This window comes from Eubalaena glacialis, chromosome 7, assembly GCF_028564815.1.
Source record: "Eubalaena glacialis isolate mEubGla1 chromosome 7, mEubGla1.1.hap2.+ XY, whole genome shotgun sequence".
Taxonomy (NCBI): domain Eukaryota; kingdom Metazoa; phylum Chordata; class Mammalia; order Artiodactyla; family Balaenidae; genus Eubalaena; species Eubalaena glacialis.
The window spans coordinates 67006237-67024517 of record NC_083722.1 but is presented as its reverse complement, the minus strand read 5'-3'; the positions used below and the strand labels follow the sequence as shown (position 1 = coordinate 67024517).

General features: G+C 35.2%; 1 protein-coding gene across 4 annotated transcripts in view; it reads left to right on the top strand.

Annotated features, from left to right (window-relative positions):
- Positions 1–18281, top strand: part of NKTR (natural killer cell triggering receptor) — a 49000-nt gene that overhangs the window by 5992 nt on the left and 24727 nt on the right. For 2 of the 4 annotated variants that reach the window (XM_061196556.1, XM_061196554.1), the window contains exons 3-6: positions 8703–8777; positions 9343–9450; positions 9961–10005; positions 11773–11860. In XM_061196556.1, the coding sequence (XP_061052539.1) occupies positions 8703–8777; positions 9343–9450; positions 9961–10005; positions 11773–11860 (316 nt within the window). Of the gene's footprint in view, positions 1–8702; positions 8778–9342; positions 9451–9960; positions 10006–10313; positions 10339–11772; positions 11861–17846; positions 17873–18281 lie in introns of those variants that run through there. The other 2 variants (XM_061196555.1, XM_061196557.1) reach the window with 2 other exon arrangements.

Below are 18281 nucleotides of genomic sequence, written 5' to 3'. Positions count from 1 at the left end.
CTTACTTAGTGGAGTATGGTTGTAATGGCTGCTTTAAAGTCTTTGTCTAATAATTTCAACATTTGTATCATCACGGAGTTGCTGTCTTTGATTGTCTTCTTTTCCCTTATGAGATATGAGATTTTCTTGGTTCTTTAAATGTCGATAAATGCTGGATTGTATCCTGGACATTTTGTATGTTATGTTATATGACCCTGGATCTAGTTTAAATCCTGGGGAGAATATGGACTTGTGTTGTTGATGATGATGATGTTATAGCAAACAGTCAACCCAGTTAGGTTCAGCCTGCAAGTTCCCACCTACCTTCTACTGTTTAGTGTCAGATCCATGCATAGTTCATGGATAAGCCCAGGAATTCATGTACAACTTAATGGGATTGTTTTTTGAGCTCCCTCTTTTTTGAGATCTCCCCAACACATTCTGGCCCTTAGGGACTCCCTTTTTTGGTCATCTGGCTAGAAAGCAAGGGTTTTAGTTTCCCTGTTCTGCCATGTGCTTCCCATGACTGTGTCTGTCTCTGTCTCTGAGGGTAAGTGGCAACAGGATAGAGAGTAAAATGCAACAGGAATTCTTCCTAAGCTCTTGGGACCACAGTTCCTCTAGTCAGAGAGAAGGGTTCCCCTCCCTTGGAGTTTTATATGCTTGCCCAGTCACCACTGCTCTCTCTGCTGCTGCCACTGCAGAATTCCTTAGGAGCTGGGACAAGAGAGTATGGAAAAAATACACCAAAAAAATGACATTTCCCCTATTCACTCTGATCTGTTGGGGCCCCCTTTCTAGAAATAGAGGGCTTTTCTTAGAGCTCTTTCTCTCTGTACCCAGTGGGCAGTTCCAGGTTTCAGATTGCTTTTGATTCCAGGCCAAGAGATATGGTAGGAAAAACAAAAACAAAATTCATTGCCAACTTGGTGGGCTTTTGTGTTCTGATGTCCTTCCCCAATGCCTACTACCATTTATTTTTCAGTCCTTAGGTAATTGTTCCATGCTTTCTGTCCAAGGTTGTTTAGGTGCATTCAATAAGAAAGATAGGGCAGGGTATATTTACTCCATCTTGACTGAACCTAGAATTCCTTATAAATTTTTTAAAGGTCCTAACTAGTAGAAATTAGCCAATCCTTTTTCATCGTCTTTACAAATAAATTCATGTTTTCTGAAAGTATTAGCTTTTTGTGTGAAATATGATACCCAATTTGGAAGTATAGATATGAAATTCTCATTGACAACTTTATTTTTCTGACAGGTAGGCCCACCCTTCTTTGGTTAAATGTTACTTCTCTCTATGGTTGTTAGTGGTTGGTTAAACTGAGTACCTTCCAGGGCAGACCTGAAATAGGAATCTTGTTTTTCCTTCTTTGGTGCCTCAGAAACTTGCCTTTTACTTGCCTTATTCAGATCTTGTATCAAGAAATGGAGTACTGGAGCCCAGGGGACCAGGTTTTAGATATCTGTTGCAAACTGATTTAAGCCATTTCAGTTAAGAATGGCTATTAAGTCCTTTTTAGAGTATATCGGGGAGTCACCGATAAGTTAGGTGATGGCTATAGATTGCCTTTGTCACAACCTTGCTACCAGGGCACAGTGAAAGCAAGTCTCATTTGCCACATGTAGACGTTGGCAAGCAAGTATGCACACAAGTAAGTCATATAACCAGTTCTGTAAGTTTGATGAAATCCCAGTTCTGTCCTTTTCAGTGCTCCAAGCACTCTTTATGTGAAAGATTTCTGGTCTTGAAAATTGTCATGCGAATCTTTTAGTGTTCTACACCAGAATCCTCCAAAATCTTGACTAGACCCAGGACCTTTTTGGTGGACCCAGCCTTAGGTTCCACTCCAAAGGGTGACTCCAGATTTATATGTCCTGTTAATGGAAGGGTATGGATTATCTCCAAATGTTTTTATTCAGTCTGTATGTTCCAAACATCACTAATTGACCAATAAGAACCTGTTTCTAACATTCATCTTGCTAATTACAAGGCCTCTGTTTGATTAGAAATAAAGATAGCAAAAGCAGTATTAGAAGCCACCTCTGGAGTACGGCCTTTGATTTATCACCCCTGAAGGGTGTTTCTTTCTTAGAGGCCTAAGGTATAGTTTTAAAACTCATCTGATTACTTTATATGAGAATGTCTATGTAAGGTATTTTAAAATAAATTATAGTTGTAATATACTACATTATAGTAGTATAATGGTGTAGACCTTTTGTTTTCAAACCGCGAGATGGTGTCATGAGGCCAGGAGGAGTCAAACCCCCATTTTTTTCACTCCCATTCTGTTTGTATCCAGTAGGGTTTTCCAAAGGCTGCATGGCATATGATGACACAACAGATTGAATGCAGAAGCAGATAGAAAAATCTAACTATCTTCTATTACACTAGACATTAATGAGATTTGCAAAAATGTAAAACAATGACACTCATTAAATTTTTTGTTCATATTTGAAAATGTAAATTATTTAAAATAACCCATATTAAAAAGTCTTTAAGGTTCTCAGGAATTGTTTAGAGTATAGAGAGATTCTGAGACCAAAAAGTTTGAGAACTGCTCTTATAGACACATGCTTTCATAGAACTCAAGCATTGGGTTTTATCTGCAGATGTTTTAAACTTTTTGTTTGGATATAATTTCACATTTATAAGAAGTTGAAAAATAAAAATAGGAAAAAGAATGCCCATCTATTCTTTACCCAGATTCACCTATTTACATTTTATACCATTTGCTTTATTAATCTCTCTCTTTCTCTCTCTCTACACACACAATTTTTTCTGAACCATTTGCGGTTCACCCACATCATGGCTCTTTACTCCTAAATACTTGTGTATATTTGTTAAGAATAGGGATATTCATTAAAAGAGTCTTAAGAAACATTAAAAAAATTTTTAAGAAAGAAAAGAATAGGGATATTCTCCTACATAACTACAATGCAGTTACCAACTTCATAAATTTACATTGATATAATACTTTAATCTACTGTCTCTGTATTCCATTTTTGTCAGTTAGCCTAAAAAGTCAATTATAACATTTTTTCCCCTCCAATACAAAATCCAGTCTGGCATCAGATATTACATTCAGCTGTCATGTCTCTTTATCCTTCTTTTTCATAGCCTTTTTTTTGTTCTCTGTGACATTGACATTTTAGAGGAATACAGCCCCTTCCCTTTTTATTTTTTAAATTTTATTTATTTATTTACTTTTGGCTGCATTGGGTCTTTGTTGCTGCAGGCGGGCTTTCTCTAGTTGCATCGAACGGGGGCTACTCTTCGTTGCAGTGTGCGGGCTTCTCATTGTGGTGGCTTCTTTTGTTGCGGAGCACAGGCTTGGGGCGCGTGGGCTTCAGTAGTTGTGGCTCGTGGGCTCTAGAGCACAACCTCAGTAGTTGTGGTGCACGGGCTTAGTTGCTCCGCGGCAGGTGGGATCTTCCCGGACCAGGGATTGAACCCGTGTTCCCTGCATTGGCAGGCGGATTCTTAACCACTGTGCCACCAGGGAAGTCCCCCCCCCTTCCCTTTTTAAATAGAACATTACTTATTTTGTATTTGTCAGAGGCTTAAAGTTGGTTTTCCAAAGTGATAACCAAAGTGTTTCTTTAAAGGAATGCTTCACTTTAGAATTTTGCTTTATGTGGGCCTCAGAGCAATATTATAAAACCCTGGCAAGTTATCAAAATAGATAAAATGGGGATATCATTGAAATGGGTGTTTTAACTTTACTGCTCAAGGTTCACGTGAATTGAAGAAACTGAATAAAAAATGTATTCTTAGTAGGGCTTCCCTGGTGGCGCAGGCGCAGTGGTTAAGAATCTGCCTGCCAATGCAGGGGACGTGGGTTCAAACCCTGGTCCAGGAAGATCCCACATGCCGCAGAGCAACTAAGCCCGTGTGCCACAACTGCTGAGCCTGCGCTCTAGAGCCCACGAGCCACAACTACTGAGCCTGCGCTCTAGAGCCCACGAGCCACAACTACTGAAGCCCACGCACCTAGAGCTCATGCTCTGCAACAAGAGAAGCCACCGCAATGAGAAGCTCGCGCACCGCAACAAAGAGTAACCCCTGCTTGCTGCAACTAGAGAAAGCCCGCACGCAGCAACAAAGACCCAACGCAGCCAAAAATAAATAAATAAATTTATTTTTTTAAAAAATGTATTCTTAGTAAACATTGTAAAGTATTTGGAACTGAAACCGAGAAATAAGTTTTAAGTAAAGAGGAAGACAAATGTTTGAGTACTGCTTATGACCTTGGGCAAGCCGCTTGACCTCTTTGTAAATGGAAATACTATAGAGTTTTGTTATTGTGGTTCTAAAGATAGCAGTACAGTGAAATTTGCTTGTATTCAAAATTACCCTTTAAACTTTAGACTCACACTCAAGATAGCTTATACTTTGAGATAGAACGAGCATATGAGATCTGATTTGTGCTGAGGGAACAGGAGAAATGAATCTCCCATCTCAAGCACACCCTGGGTCATAAGCTCATGAATACAGTGACTGGATGCAGTGGTCTGCACTATTTAAATGATTTCTCCCCTTTTTACACACTCATAAATTAATAGGACTTCAGTGCAATAGTGCCTGCATAATAAGGTTCTTGGAAAGTAATTAAATAATACAACCACCTGTCTTACAGACTGTGTTTTTGTAAAATGAATTTATTCTAATGGATAGATTAATTAAGGAGCAATACTGTTTGTGTTGTGACACATTAGTTAACAAGGTGGGGAACTAGTGACGTGGAAGAGAAGAACTGTGAACAGCACTGCTATTCTGAGTTATTCTTGTTGTCCTAATAGTAATTTGAAAGACCACAAGAAGGATTATGCTAATGACAGTGCTGAGAAAGGCCAGAGTGAGGTGTGATCAATTGTAGGATTTCCTCAATGATGTTTAAGTTTTATAACATATTCTTATAACTAAAAACATGCCTTTATTATTGATACTCTTAAGGAAAACAATCATTTTTACTATGACCTGAAATTCCCTTGTCCCCAACTCCTATTGTCCCATGGAAACAGTTGTCTTTATATGTGATATTTTGCATAATGCAATGTTTCTTTCAGTTCTGTCGTTATGGCAGAGCTGCCTGTATTTGTAAAGAACCTAGCACAGTATCTGACACACTTTTTTTAAAGTTTCTTTAATTAGTGCACATGCATGAGCATGAGCTCGAGCACTGAGCTCATGTTCAATTTTAGGGAAAAGGCTTGTTTCCATTTCTGTAAGCAAGAATGTGCTCCCCACCCCTTTTTCTCCTTATTTTTTTAGAAGTAGGGCCCAGAGAATCCCAGTAATAACACCAGGCCTGGTTGAAAGGCCATGAAGGCAAATTCATATGGATTTTTATGGGGACTTTGAGAGAAGAAAGTTCACTTCTTAGCACTGTCCTTTTCCTTTTCTTTCTTTGCTTCAAAACGCCAAGTGAAATATACAAAGATTTTTTCCTTTTCTACCTTTAACATAAGATGGCTGTTCCTTTTCTAATTCTCACCTCCTACCCCTGTTTGAGTCCCTGTGCTTTTCTGTTATTTTTCTACCTTTGTTGGTATTCATCTGTCAGTGTTGTTGCAAAGGAAATTCTGACATTGGTGGATGAACTAGCTGTCCAGTATGATATTTTACAGTTCTGATATGTACATCATTTACTTTAGAGCCTTTAGCAGTGTTTTTAACCTTGCACCATGGTATTGAGCCCAAAACAGTTTGGTTTTGTTCAGTTTTTTTCTTTTGCTCTTAAAAACACAATGCCATGGAAAAGACAAAACCTCTGCTCTAACCCCTGCCCCATGAGAATGAGAGGTCAATAGAAATTTCTTTTCTTCATCAGGTTAAAGGGTAAGATATTAGAGGTGAGCATTTTTTAAAAAATCATTGTAGTTAGATATCCCTCTCTGAATATTAGACCTGGAAATATAATCACATTTAACTGTTTTTATATGTATTGTACCACTAGAGTGTTCATAACTACTAATCATCTGTAAAGGAGAAACTAAAAATATTTGAAACTTTCATCAGTTTTCACTTGGACGCATTAAAGATTTTTTTTAAAAAACCCTTGAGGGACTTCCCTGGTGGTGCAGTGGATAAGACTCCGTGCTCCCAATGCGGGGGGCCCGGGATCAATCCCTGGTCAGGGAACTAGATCCCACATGCAACTAAGAGTTCACATGCCACAACTAAGGAGCCCGCCTGCCGCAACTAAGGAGCCCACGTACTGCAACTAAGGAGCCCGCCTGCTGCAACTAACACCCGGTGCAACCAAATAATAAATTAATTAATTAAAAAAAAAAAACAAAGCAAAAAAAACCCTTGATATTGAAGTTACTATAGTCCTAAAAGAAAAGGCGAAGTTTCAGTTTTGATTATATCTTTTATTCTGAAAACTAACTATCTTAAAGGGATTCCAAAGATCTAAGTATGTTCTAGTTTGCAAAGCTAGATGATTTTGAACTTGACACCCACCTAGCCAGCCATTTCTTAGGGATTTATGAAGAGTGATGGAAATACTTTTATCACACTGCTAAAATATTTCCATGTAAATACAAAGAGTAGTATTTAATATTACTGATATTACATGCAATTTTTAAAATTCTGAAATGATTTTAGATACATTGCTGTCCTCCTTTTTACTTTCTTTTCTTACCTTTTTCTTCATTCCTTTAGATATCAAGATCAGCTAGAAGGTTTTGAAATTGCTTTAAAATTTGGTTCCAGCACTCCATTTGGCACTGTTGACTTGGGAAAGTCTCCTTATATGATTCCATCTCCCACTTTTTATCCTTTAAGGTTGTCTCTTATGCAGTAGCTTTGTTTTGTCCTCAGAGGAACTGACTGACATGGCCAGGAATAAATTAAAATCATAGTGATACACAGTAAATCATTCTGTGTCTGTACTGCAAATGACTTGTGCTTGGTCCACAGTTAATTTTGATTTATTCCACAAGTCTCCTTGAGTACATACAAATGTTCATAATGGAAGAGATTTTGTAGAATAAAGGGAAAGGGAACTCAAGAAAGTGATTATAAATCAAAATTCCATTTCTTATTTTATTGAGACACTTTTAGGAGGTATGCAAAGTCAAAACCATTTTTAGAATAATGTAATTTGCCTCTTGCACTCTCATTCACAAGTCGAGTTTTCCAGAGATTACACAATATGTGATGATGTCACCACTCTGACAGCTGATGGAATGTGTGCTTGTGTATTCTTGTTTTTTGAAAGTTTCTGAGTTTTAATTTATAATACAGTGAATAGCAATAAATATAACCACATTTTAAAAGCTTAATCATTTTTAAGAGTTTAAAGGAGGGACTTCCCTGGTGGTGCAATGGTTAAGAATCCGCCTGCCAATGCAGGGAACGCAGGTTCGATCCCTGGTCCAGGAAATTCCCACATGCCGTGGAGCAACTAAGCCCGTGTGCCACAACTACTGAGCCCGCGTGCTGCAACTACTGAAACCCACGTGCCTAAAGCCTGTGCTCCACAACAAGCGAAGCCACCACAGTGAGAAGCCCGTGCGCCACAACAAAGCGTAGCCCCCGCTCGCCGCAACTAGAGAAAGCCCATGCGCAGCAACTAAGACCAAATGCAGCCAAAAACATAAAAATAAGAAAAATAAAAAATAAAATTAAATAAACTAAAAAAATTAAAAGTTTTAAAAAAGAAAGAAAGAAAAAATAGTATAAAGGAGTCTTGAGACCAAAAGGTTTGTGAAACACTTCTCTATTGGCATAGTTAAATCGAATTTTCAGACTTGCTCCTTCTCATTTCCTGTTTATTGTAGGGTTGTTTGTTTGTTGGTTAGTTTTTAGGAACCATACCTATTCTCTTTCTACTCTCTAGGAATAGAATGTGAGTTTTAGTTGTGAGTGGCAGTTCAGGAAGTTGTCTGTAAACAGTTTTTTCATAAAGGTAAAAAGCTGATGTAGAGGACAGAACTTTCTTCTAACAGTACTGGCCGGAATGACTATCTTATGATATGATGTTCTCATCACTGGAGGGGTTCAAGCATAAATCAGACAACTATTACCAAGAGTATTTTTTTTTCCTTGGCTGTGTCGGGTCTTAGTTGTGGCACTCGGGATCTTCGTTGAGGCACGTGGGATCTTTCGTTGCGGCGCACAGTGTCTTCATTGCAGCTCTCGGGCTTCTCTCTAGTTATGGCGTGCAGGTTTTTTCTCTCTAGGTGTGGTGTGCGGGCTCCAGAGTCCATGGGCTCTGTAGTTTGCGGCACGCGGGCTCTCTGGTTGAGGTGCGCGAGCTCAGTAGTTGTAGCGCGCTGGCTTAGTTGCCCTACGGCATGTGGGATCTTAGTTCCCAGGGATCGAACCCGCGTCCCCTGCATTGGAAGGCGGATTCTTTACCACTGGACCACCAGGGAAGTCTTTCGAGAGTATTTTTAAAGAAGATTAATAGTCCAGGTAGGAGATATACTATAAGGAATATAATAATATAAGGTCCCTTTAAAAGACACTTAAAATCCTACAGTTTTAGGGCTGAAATCAGTTTGGTTGCATGTGAATCCTAATGCTAATAGAGTGGGGTTCTTGTTAGTTGGTATTGCCTAGTTAAATTCTTTCCTGTTGAATCTCTTAAAAAATTAAAATGAATTACAAAAATTAACCCTTTGATTTGTTAATTCTATTTATTTCTCTCATATAAAATATGATATATTTAATCAACTTGCTTACCTTTTCTTCATGTGTTTTATTTCAGTTGGTCGCATTATGTTTCAGCTCTTTTCAGATATATGTCCAAAAACTTGCAAAAACTTCCTTTGCCTATGCTCAGGTAAATGAATTATTAAATTATTTCCAATGAGAAGTCCTGGCTTACAGTTTTACCTTGCTTAACAGAGTAGATATTTTCCTTAAAAAGTAATGATCTGTGAAATGAGTTTAGCAAATAAAAAATATTATTTTCACTGATACGATGTTAGGGAAGCATTTCTTAAAGGGAAGAGAGGAGAAAGAAATGGTCTCAGAAATGAAAAAGGAAGTACCACCATATGTAATGAAATCTTTATCCATTGTAGTTTATAAAATAATAGTATATTCAAAACTGACTTATTTTGGTAGAATTTTACAGATTTTAGTACTTTGAACAAATTTAGCATTCCAGATTTCACAAGAAATTTAAGATTAGAAAATAGAGAAGCAGAACATAATGAGATTGTTCTTTGTTACATGTAATTGGATTTATATTTTTAAAAAGTAGAAAAAATAGGGAGGAAAAACATTTATGTTACTTATCTCTTACAGTGCCCAATACGAGGGATTTGACAAAGGATTAATTGGATGGTGCTTTCCATGGAAGGATATGTTTGTAGCTAAACTTCATTTCTTTTTTTTTCCAGGGGAGAAAGGCCTTGGGAAAACAACTGGGAAGAAGTTATGTTATAAAGGTTCTACATTCCATCGTGTGGTTAAAAACTTTATGATTCAGGGTGGGGACTTCAGTGAAGGTAGAGCTAAAAGTTATGCTCTTAATAACTCTATCAGTTTCTAAAGCATCTCATTATTACTTTTAATTGTAAATATAGTGTCACAGTATGATGTAAATATTAGGTGGTCAGTGAATAGTTGTTGGATGAATGAATGTTGTAGGCCAAGAATGTATAAAAAGCAAAATACTAAGACTTTTTTTTGTTTGTTTTTATGCAGTTTTAATACAGTTACTTGGTGAATACCCTACAGTGAATGCCAAAGTACTGTTCAATTGTTTTTATTCTTTTAGAATTTTGTTGGTGTGATTGCTGTTTGAAATAAGTGGGTTATGGAGAGAATTTTTTAAATAGTTTTTATTATAATGGGATTGGATTTATAGTTTAAAACTGAGGTTAATTGAGGAGTCTTAGAATTTTTATCATCTGCAGTAATTACTCCTTCAGCAAATTGAAACCATAAAAAGTAATTTATGTGTATTAGTATATTTTTAGTTTTCATTATTGTTTAATGTAGCTCATTATTTTCAGGTAATGGAAAAGGTGGAGAATCAATTTATGGTGGATATTTTAAAGGTAAGGCTTAATATTTTATGGTCTTTTGTCTCAGTTCTGATATTAAAGCAAGTTTGATCATGTACTTTTAATGAGAAGAGGTTTACTTATAGTTCACTTTTTGCATGAAACTAATGCTGCATGAAAATACTTTATTTGCATGAACTTGGGGATAAATTACATTGTAATATATAACTTAATTGACAAGATTAATTAAGGCTAACTTTATGGTTAAACATGACTTTCAGCATGGAGGTTAGGCAACTATATACATGAAAACTCCTATCTTCCTGCCTAAAACTGTCAACATATTCTTTTGTTTATAGAGAATGTGGTCTTTTGCAAAATGAAAAGGTAAGAGAACGAAGCTCAGTAACACAAACTCCAACTCTGTTCCCTTGCACCCTTCCTAATAAATTTATGGACAGTCTGGGTCAGGTTGTGGCTGGATTTCTTATATTGCTTGAAGACTTGGAAAATTCTGTATACTGTTTCATACATGCATCTGTATCTTCTTTTCTTTTCCCAATGGGTTATTATTTCCACATCAGGGAAAAGAATCTAGTTAATGTTTATTTTCTCTAAACCAAGCAATTTCTTTGAATAAAATTTGGTATTTCTTCCTTTCTCAAAGGTTTGTATGTTTTCTTTTGTATACTAGAGCTATATGATTGTGTTTTTTTCCTACAGTAGTACTTGCATAAATCTAACTATTGCACTTGCCCCAAAAAGCCTTAGAAAAGTCAGTTGCGGAAATTTATAATGGGATCCAATATTACTAGGTTTTAATGCCATGATAGCTTCAGTGTTATAATAGTCTTTTATATTTCTTTTGGGGGAAAATGGATTACTACTTTTTCAGAAGCCTGTTCCCAAGGTAATCTTTTTTTTTTTAAAGTTTTCTATGTTTCTGTTTGTTTTAAAGAAAGATTTGTTTGTATGAGTGTTAAAAGGAAATTTAAATTAGTTTTCAGGATATTTCTGCTGGAATTGAATCCATCTCTAAGTGATCTTTATGACAGAGTTTTTCCTTTGAACTAGTAGGAAACAGCTCTTTAGCTGGTTCTATTAGCATGTAACAATTTGAAACTAATGCTGTAGGCCACTGTAATGTGGTTGTTCCCTGTGGCAGATATTTGTATATCTAAAAATTGTATTTTGCCATTTAAATTTTTGTATTTACAGGACTTGCTTCCTTAGATAATTTTTGATCCTATTGATTAGAAAGAATCTACATAACTTAATTTAATTTAGGCATGTCCCTACAACTTAACTTACTGTAATATTTTGGTTTTTGGTTTCATAGTCTAGCATCAATTGAATTGAGTAATAAATTTACCATATAGAAATTAAGCACATAAGAGGATTATTAAACTCCCATGTATAGTGCATTATGCAGGTTAATTGGAAATTTGGAGGAAATGAGCTTTACTGTAAAGATTTTTCTAAAATTTTCTTGCTAGTTTTCCCTGAAAGTTAATAGTTTAAACATCATTTAGCCAAAATATGTTACTACTAAAAGTGACTGTTCTAAGGCTGTTTGTATAAAAGTATTAAATATATGTTCTTTTTCTCAAGGCTAAGTAGTAAATAAGTAGAGTTTTTGTTTTTGTTTTATGCTTTTGTTATTTGATTAGTTAAAAGAATTTTTTTCAAAGTATTCAGTCAAGTATCTGTACTGACCAGAAGAGGAATTTCATCCTTTGCTTTCTATTTATTACTTTGAACATTGCACTTTAAAAGTGACTTATAATTGTAGACTGACAAATTTGTGTTTTCTTCAAACAGATGAAAACTTTATTCTCAAACATGACAGAGCGTTCCTTTTGTCAATGGCAAATCGAGGGAAACATACCAATGGTTCCCAGTTTTTCATGTGAGTAGGCATAATTCAGAGATGAGCTTTTTCTAAACAGAGAAGCGCTGTTCATGAGAAAGATGGTATCGTTAAACCAAGTTTAATGCTAGATTCTGTCAACTTGGGTTTTATTATGTTATAGTAATTGGTAAGCTCTAACAGCCACAGTGGTAAGCGTATATCCTGGATTTGAAGAATGGTACTTAAAAGGCGTAACTTAAAAGATGTAAATTATTTTCAAAATATGTTGTCATCTTAAGAAAAGAAATTGGCTTTGACTCTAAACAAATTTGGGGGCTCAGATTACCAAATCTGGATTGGAACATAAACCCTTGATGAACATTTAAAACTTGTCCATGACTAGGACTGGATGTGCCCTTGGCATGGAAAGCAGTTGGTTTGAGTAAACCATAGTATGGTTGCTTTTTCTCTAACTGTTGTTCTTTGAACCAGTTTGAGAGAGGTGCCATTGTTTTCTGACATTGTATAGAGATAAATGATTTGGTGTTAAGCCAGCATTGTTAACGATCTTAAACTTTGTGAGATCTCTATGCGTAATTGAATTAACCCAATGTTGCTATCATTTCCACCAAAGTTTATGATATTATCACTTAGAAAACTTCAGAATGCTGAATTTGATATTTAAAAAACAAACACCTTTACGTGTACATGTATACACAACCAAAACCTTACTTATTTCTCATCTGAAAGACTTTTGGCATACTTTTAGTTATATTCTTATCTAAAGCTACTCCAAAACCTATTTTTATTATAATCCCATGATATAAGATACGAAAGATAATTGGCTAGCATGGAGTTTAATGCTTTTGATTGGAAGTAAATCTCTGCAGTTATGCTATGTATATTGGAGAAATATTTTTCCATGGTTTACCAGAAAAAAATTTTGTCATCTTTCTGAATGGATGAGTATGAATGGCGCTTCCCTGTCTTTAAAGGAGTAAATTATTCATATAAAATAAATCTCATACTTTAAGTTTGTGTGAAAAATAGATTCCAACATGATCTGATAAAGTTCAGATAAGGGGCATTCTGTTCCTAAGAATGTCCTAAAAATGGAAAGCTGATAGAAGATGATAATGCTTGGAGTTGTGCAGGAAAAAAGGAAGGCCTAAAACAGTTATTCCTGTATCTTGTTTTGATCCCATAGAGTATTAGTTATTACACTACTTTACTAGAGTATTTTTCAATTCTTAAACCTCCTTGAGGGCCAAAAAAAAGTAGGGGGAAATATTTTGAAAAACTTGTTGTAGGAGCTGTTTACTCTTTGATTGAGGTTTCCCATTTCCATTTTTAAGCTTATCTGAACTGTGTACATGATAAACTAATGATTCATTGGTCAAAAAGCTACCATCTGAGGGCTCTAAAGTTTCTTTTAGATTTCCTTTTTTATATCAGTACATTTAAATTTTTATTTGTCAGGTAGCAGCAGCTTCTTCCCACTGTTATATACTAATTAGCTTATTTAGAAAATGTTAGAGTTAAAACCCGTGCACCTACATACATTAGTTAAAATCCAGTATATGAGATTCTCTCTTCAAAAAATTTAGAGTATCTTGTTTTTATGTTATTTAATACTTGCTTAAGTCTTTTCTAGAGATGTTTAGTATCAAATAAAATTAAAGCCATGTCTGTTTTCTACGTAGCTTAATTTTACATTAGACTATTTTTTGACAAGGAATACCAAATTAAAATTTTAACATCTGTAAATTAGTATTAAATTTTTTAACCTTGTTTTCATAATTAACTGATTGTAGATGGCACTAAAATCACTGTGAACTTGTGATTGAAAGAAAATTTTCTACTTTTATTTTGAAATTTACTTCTGGAAATGAGTTTTCAGTTAAAAGCAATCTTGGAAGTAAACATTTTTGCACTCACAAAAAATCCTTCTTTTTTTTTTTTAAGAAGTTTTTATGCGTGTGCTTTTTTTTATGTGAGCTAAAAGTACCAATTCCTCAGGGGTTGCAGGATAAAATAAAACTAATGTTCACTTTGCTAAACAAAATGTTTCTTTGCTTTTATAGAAGGGATAGGTAAAATGGAGATGGTGGCCCATGAAAGAAATATCTTTGAAAGTCTATGTCTTACAAGCCCAAATCCTTTTGGAATTGGAAGTAGTAAAAAAGTATAATGTACCATCTTCAAAGTGTATAGATGACCACAGATAATCAATCACTCTGAAAGTTGAGGTTCCGAGGGTTGATGGTCACTGAGCTGTTTGATGGCTCCCCAGGGGTGGCTCCTGCGTTTCATCCTCCTCCCACAGCTCTTCCTGTGGCACCTTGAGCAACAGTTCTGCAGCCTGAAAAAGAAAGGATAGTGTGAGAATGGATCATAAAATGCCAAGAACTGCCTTTATAGTTCCAGTTTTATAGGCTTAATAAGGACTTTTAACATATCCTTGCAAAATTGTATTTGTAGTTTATGTTATAAATCTGTTACCTTGTAATTCTAAGGAGTAAATTTGATGCAGTTAGTGTGGGTACTTGAACAAAATGTTCCTCAAGAATTCTTGAGCAATAACTATTGTGCTCAAGAATAACTATTGTCTTCATTACTTAAAACATTTAAAACCTCCCCTTCCTAAGGCATATACATCATCTTATTAAACATATTTTTGTATATATTGCTTTCTTTGGGTGGAAAAATTATGTGTGATAAAAACCAGATAATCTTCTATAAAGCTATTTGTAATTTTTGCAGTAACTACTTATATCTGCTACTATATTAGTCATAGTGATATTGCTTTTAAGGGCCTAAATAGAAGGAAACTAATTGTTTTTGGAATAGTACTTCTCAAGAAACGTGAAAGAAGTGATATATGGCACTATCCCCATGAATCACTGAGGAAGTAATGGTTTGTTCATGCTGAGCTATTTTTGAAGGAATTCAAAGAACTGGGACCAGAGTAGTAACCAGGTTAACTGGGTCCTTTTTATTATTATTTATTTTTTAGGCCAAAGACTAGGAAGAAGCCACAGTAAAAGCTATAGGATTATAAAGTCTTAGACTAGAAAAGCATTTAGAGATCCTTTGTTCTATAGATAATGGTGAGTAAGGAAGAAAAGACATATGCAGCCCAGGTTATAGGAGTTTTACTCATAATCCTAAAGAAATTGATAGCTAGAAAGAGAATGCTGCACACTGTAAGCTACATAGGTTTATTGACCGGTCTGCTCTGAATTTATTTATTTATTTATTTATTTATTTTATTTTACTTTATTCTACTCTACTTTATTTTATTTTTATTTTATTCTATTTACCTCGCCGCACGGCTTGTAGGATCTTAGCTCCCTGACCAGGGATTGAACCCGCGTCCTCGGCAGTGAGAGCGCAGAGTCCTAACCACTGGACCATCGGGGAATTCCCCTGAATTTATTTTAACTTTAGTAAGTTTTAGACACCTCAAGCATTGCTGGAGAATAATATGACACATAGGAAAGCATTTTTCTTTTCCTTTGGCTGTCAGTCATGACAGTCTATTAATTCTGACTCTGATTTTCATTGTCTTTATTTTCATTCATCAAAAGGATAAAGAAGATATTGCATAAAGTAGTCATTAAAAAGATTAGTTAGATGATTTATAGCTTTGTATTAAATAACTATTCTCCTGGTTAGAGCACTAACCTAGCTATCAGGAAGCCTTGTATCTAGTCTTGTATATACCTTGAGTTAGTTTTGTTTTTCCTTTTCTGTTTGTAAAGTATCTACCCCACTTTCAAATGTAAAGTAAACATTTTGGTGTGAAAATGCAGACATAAAAGGAAGAAAGTGTTTTGTAGGTTGATCCTAGGTTTCTGAATATGTGGAATGATTTATATGCAAATATTGTCTCTCCTAAAGGAAATAGTTGTAATTGCTTAATTTTCATCAGTCTGAAAGGTGCTGCAAAGAAACTCTGGCTCATCTTGCCTAAATCGGCTGCAGTCTCTTCATCGGCTGCTGTTAGAACATGTTGGAGTGGCGGTTGCTCTCGTCTCCCTTGGTTTAGTCTATGCAGGCCTCATATCACAACCAGGGAATGAAAAGACCCACAGAGCCTTGGAGAACAGGCTTTGTCGTTGGCCACTGTCAGTGGTCATGATAATTATAAAAATACAAGAAAATAAGATAATGTCAAAAAGTCAAACTTTGAACTTTAAACAAAAAGTGTGTGTTGAATCTTAACAGTCATAAATAGGACTGTGGGAGGAAAACATAAGTTCTAGGATATATTCTATGTCATTTAAGAATGGCTACTTACCTGAATGGGAGAGAAGTGCTGATCTTTTCAGAGTAGCAGAGCAAGGGAAGTTGAGGGGTGGTTTGGTTTTAAGGGCTTTATAAAGCTGTATTGATATTTTTGGATAGCAAAAGTGGATTTGCGGTAGAAGTCTTTTTCCCTCCACATATTCATGAATTTGTGTGAGAAGAAATGCTAGTAAATGTTAATAACCTGAGAAGTTCTGGCTTTTTTCCTTACTTTTTTGGGGGTAATACCTTCATATGTTAATTTCAAGATTTTTTCATGAACAGATTTCACGACACTTAACCATAATCCATCGTCTCTGGATATCAAGTGTCATCCCTAACATCCAGTCTTAATATTACTTAGTGTTTGTGTGACATTTGTGTTAGCAACCTGGAAGGAATTTTGTATTTCATGGTGTTTGGTGTGTATTATGTTAATGTTAGTGCTGAATTTTTTAAAGCTGTTTTATTTTGGTGACTTATGGAACAATAGGTAGAGCACTGTAACGTGGCTTGGTTAGTTTCCATTGCCCTTACATGAGCTTTGTCACTCTGTACAATTTGGTGCCTCTTACAGGGGTGATAGTTTCAGGAGTTGAAGGGAAAAATTGCATGTTAAAGCCTGCTTAAGACAGAAATAGGTTGTCTTTGTTTCCTTCTCTCATACTACTTTACAACTAGAGTCACTTTTTTTTTTTTTTTACAACATTCATTGGAAACACCACATTATTTGAAACATTTTTTTGACAGTAATTCATGTATCAATGCCTTTATAAGAAATTAAAGCTATTTTAAAATATTTCAAGATTTAATATATCCAAAACCCCTATAAAGAATTTTGTCCACTGTATGTAATATAGGTTTTGGTCTGAATAGTAACAGATATGTTTAAAGTTTAATCGAATTAAAATTGGTCAGACAGTGTATATTCATTGAACAAAAAATTTTCATAATGGAGAAAATCAGAGATTAGACAGGAAAAGAAAGTACTGTGGCCAAGATTTGACAGCATACTTTTTCTTATACTTATACCTCTCTTGCCTTTTTATCCTTTGAGAAGATCCTTAAAATTCTAGGTATGCTGCTTTATTATTATTATTTTCAGTTCCTTAACAACTATAAGAGTGTATGTAATGGCAGTGAACAGAAACTACAGTCTAAACATTTGGTCATTAACTCCTGATGGTAGTCTGTTCTGATGTGTGACCAAAAAAGCTTTCAAATGTAGAAACATGAAAGGTACTTTAATTGTTTGAAGTGAATTAGTAAAAAAAGTTCCCTGAAATTTTGTTTTAAGTCTCTTAACTCAGTTCTTTCCATTGAAATTTTTGATTTCTACTGCTAGCAACTGCTCCTGGGCATTCAGATTTTTTATGTATGTATGTATTCAGGATACATTATTCTCTTTTTGAGAAGGATGTTAGTTGATGACTTAGCCAGTTTCTGTGATTTGTAAAGCGATATATAATGTTTTGTTTCTAGCTATTATTCACACTCTGGTGTTACAATATTAGGGACCTGAGCAGATTCCCACTTCAACCACAGTGCTTTTCTTAAACATAATTCATCTCTACATACATATCCTATGTGAAAGAAAATTTAGAGCCCTCCTTTTTAAAAAGCTTTCTTGCTTTGCATAAAACTTGAAAGTATTTAATTTCAAAGTTATATTGATATTAAAACATAGATTCAGTCTTGTCTTAAAAGTGTATTACAATTTATTTCTTGCCATTTTTGTGTAAAATTTACAGAAAGAGTGTTACACCGTGCGCTCCAAAGGTAATGTCTCATTACTCTAAGGCTCTCTCTTTTTCTTTCTTTGCCTTTATCTCTTTAATCCTATTGTTATGTGCATTGAACCATTTTAAGAAAAAAAACTTTCTGCTTGATCTGTGGCAGCAGTACACGTAAAACAAGTGTGTTTTATTGTTCATGGTTAATCCTGGGAAGTATAATTTTAATTTCAGTGGCTTGTTACCACCAAGTTCCCACACATCTTGGGGGGTGGGTTATATTGTATATAATGGTTTAGATCTCATTTCAGTACAGAACTGTTAATTTCTGTATAAGGCCGAAAGCTGCTTTGATAATGGTAAAAAAATATATATATAGATTGTTTTTTGGAGTAACAGTGATACTTTTCAGTTTCTAAGATTTATAAGGTTTAAATGAACCTTTGTGCATATAT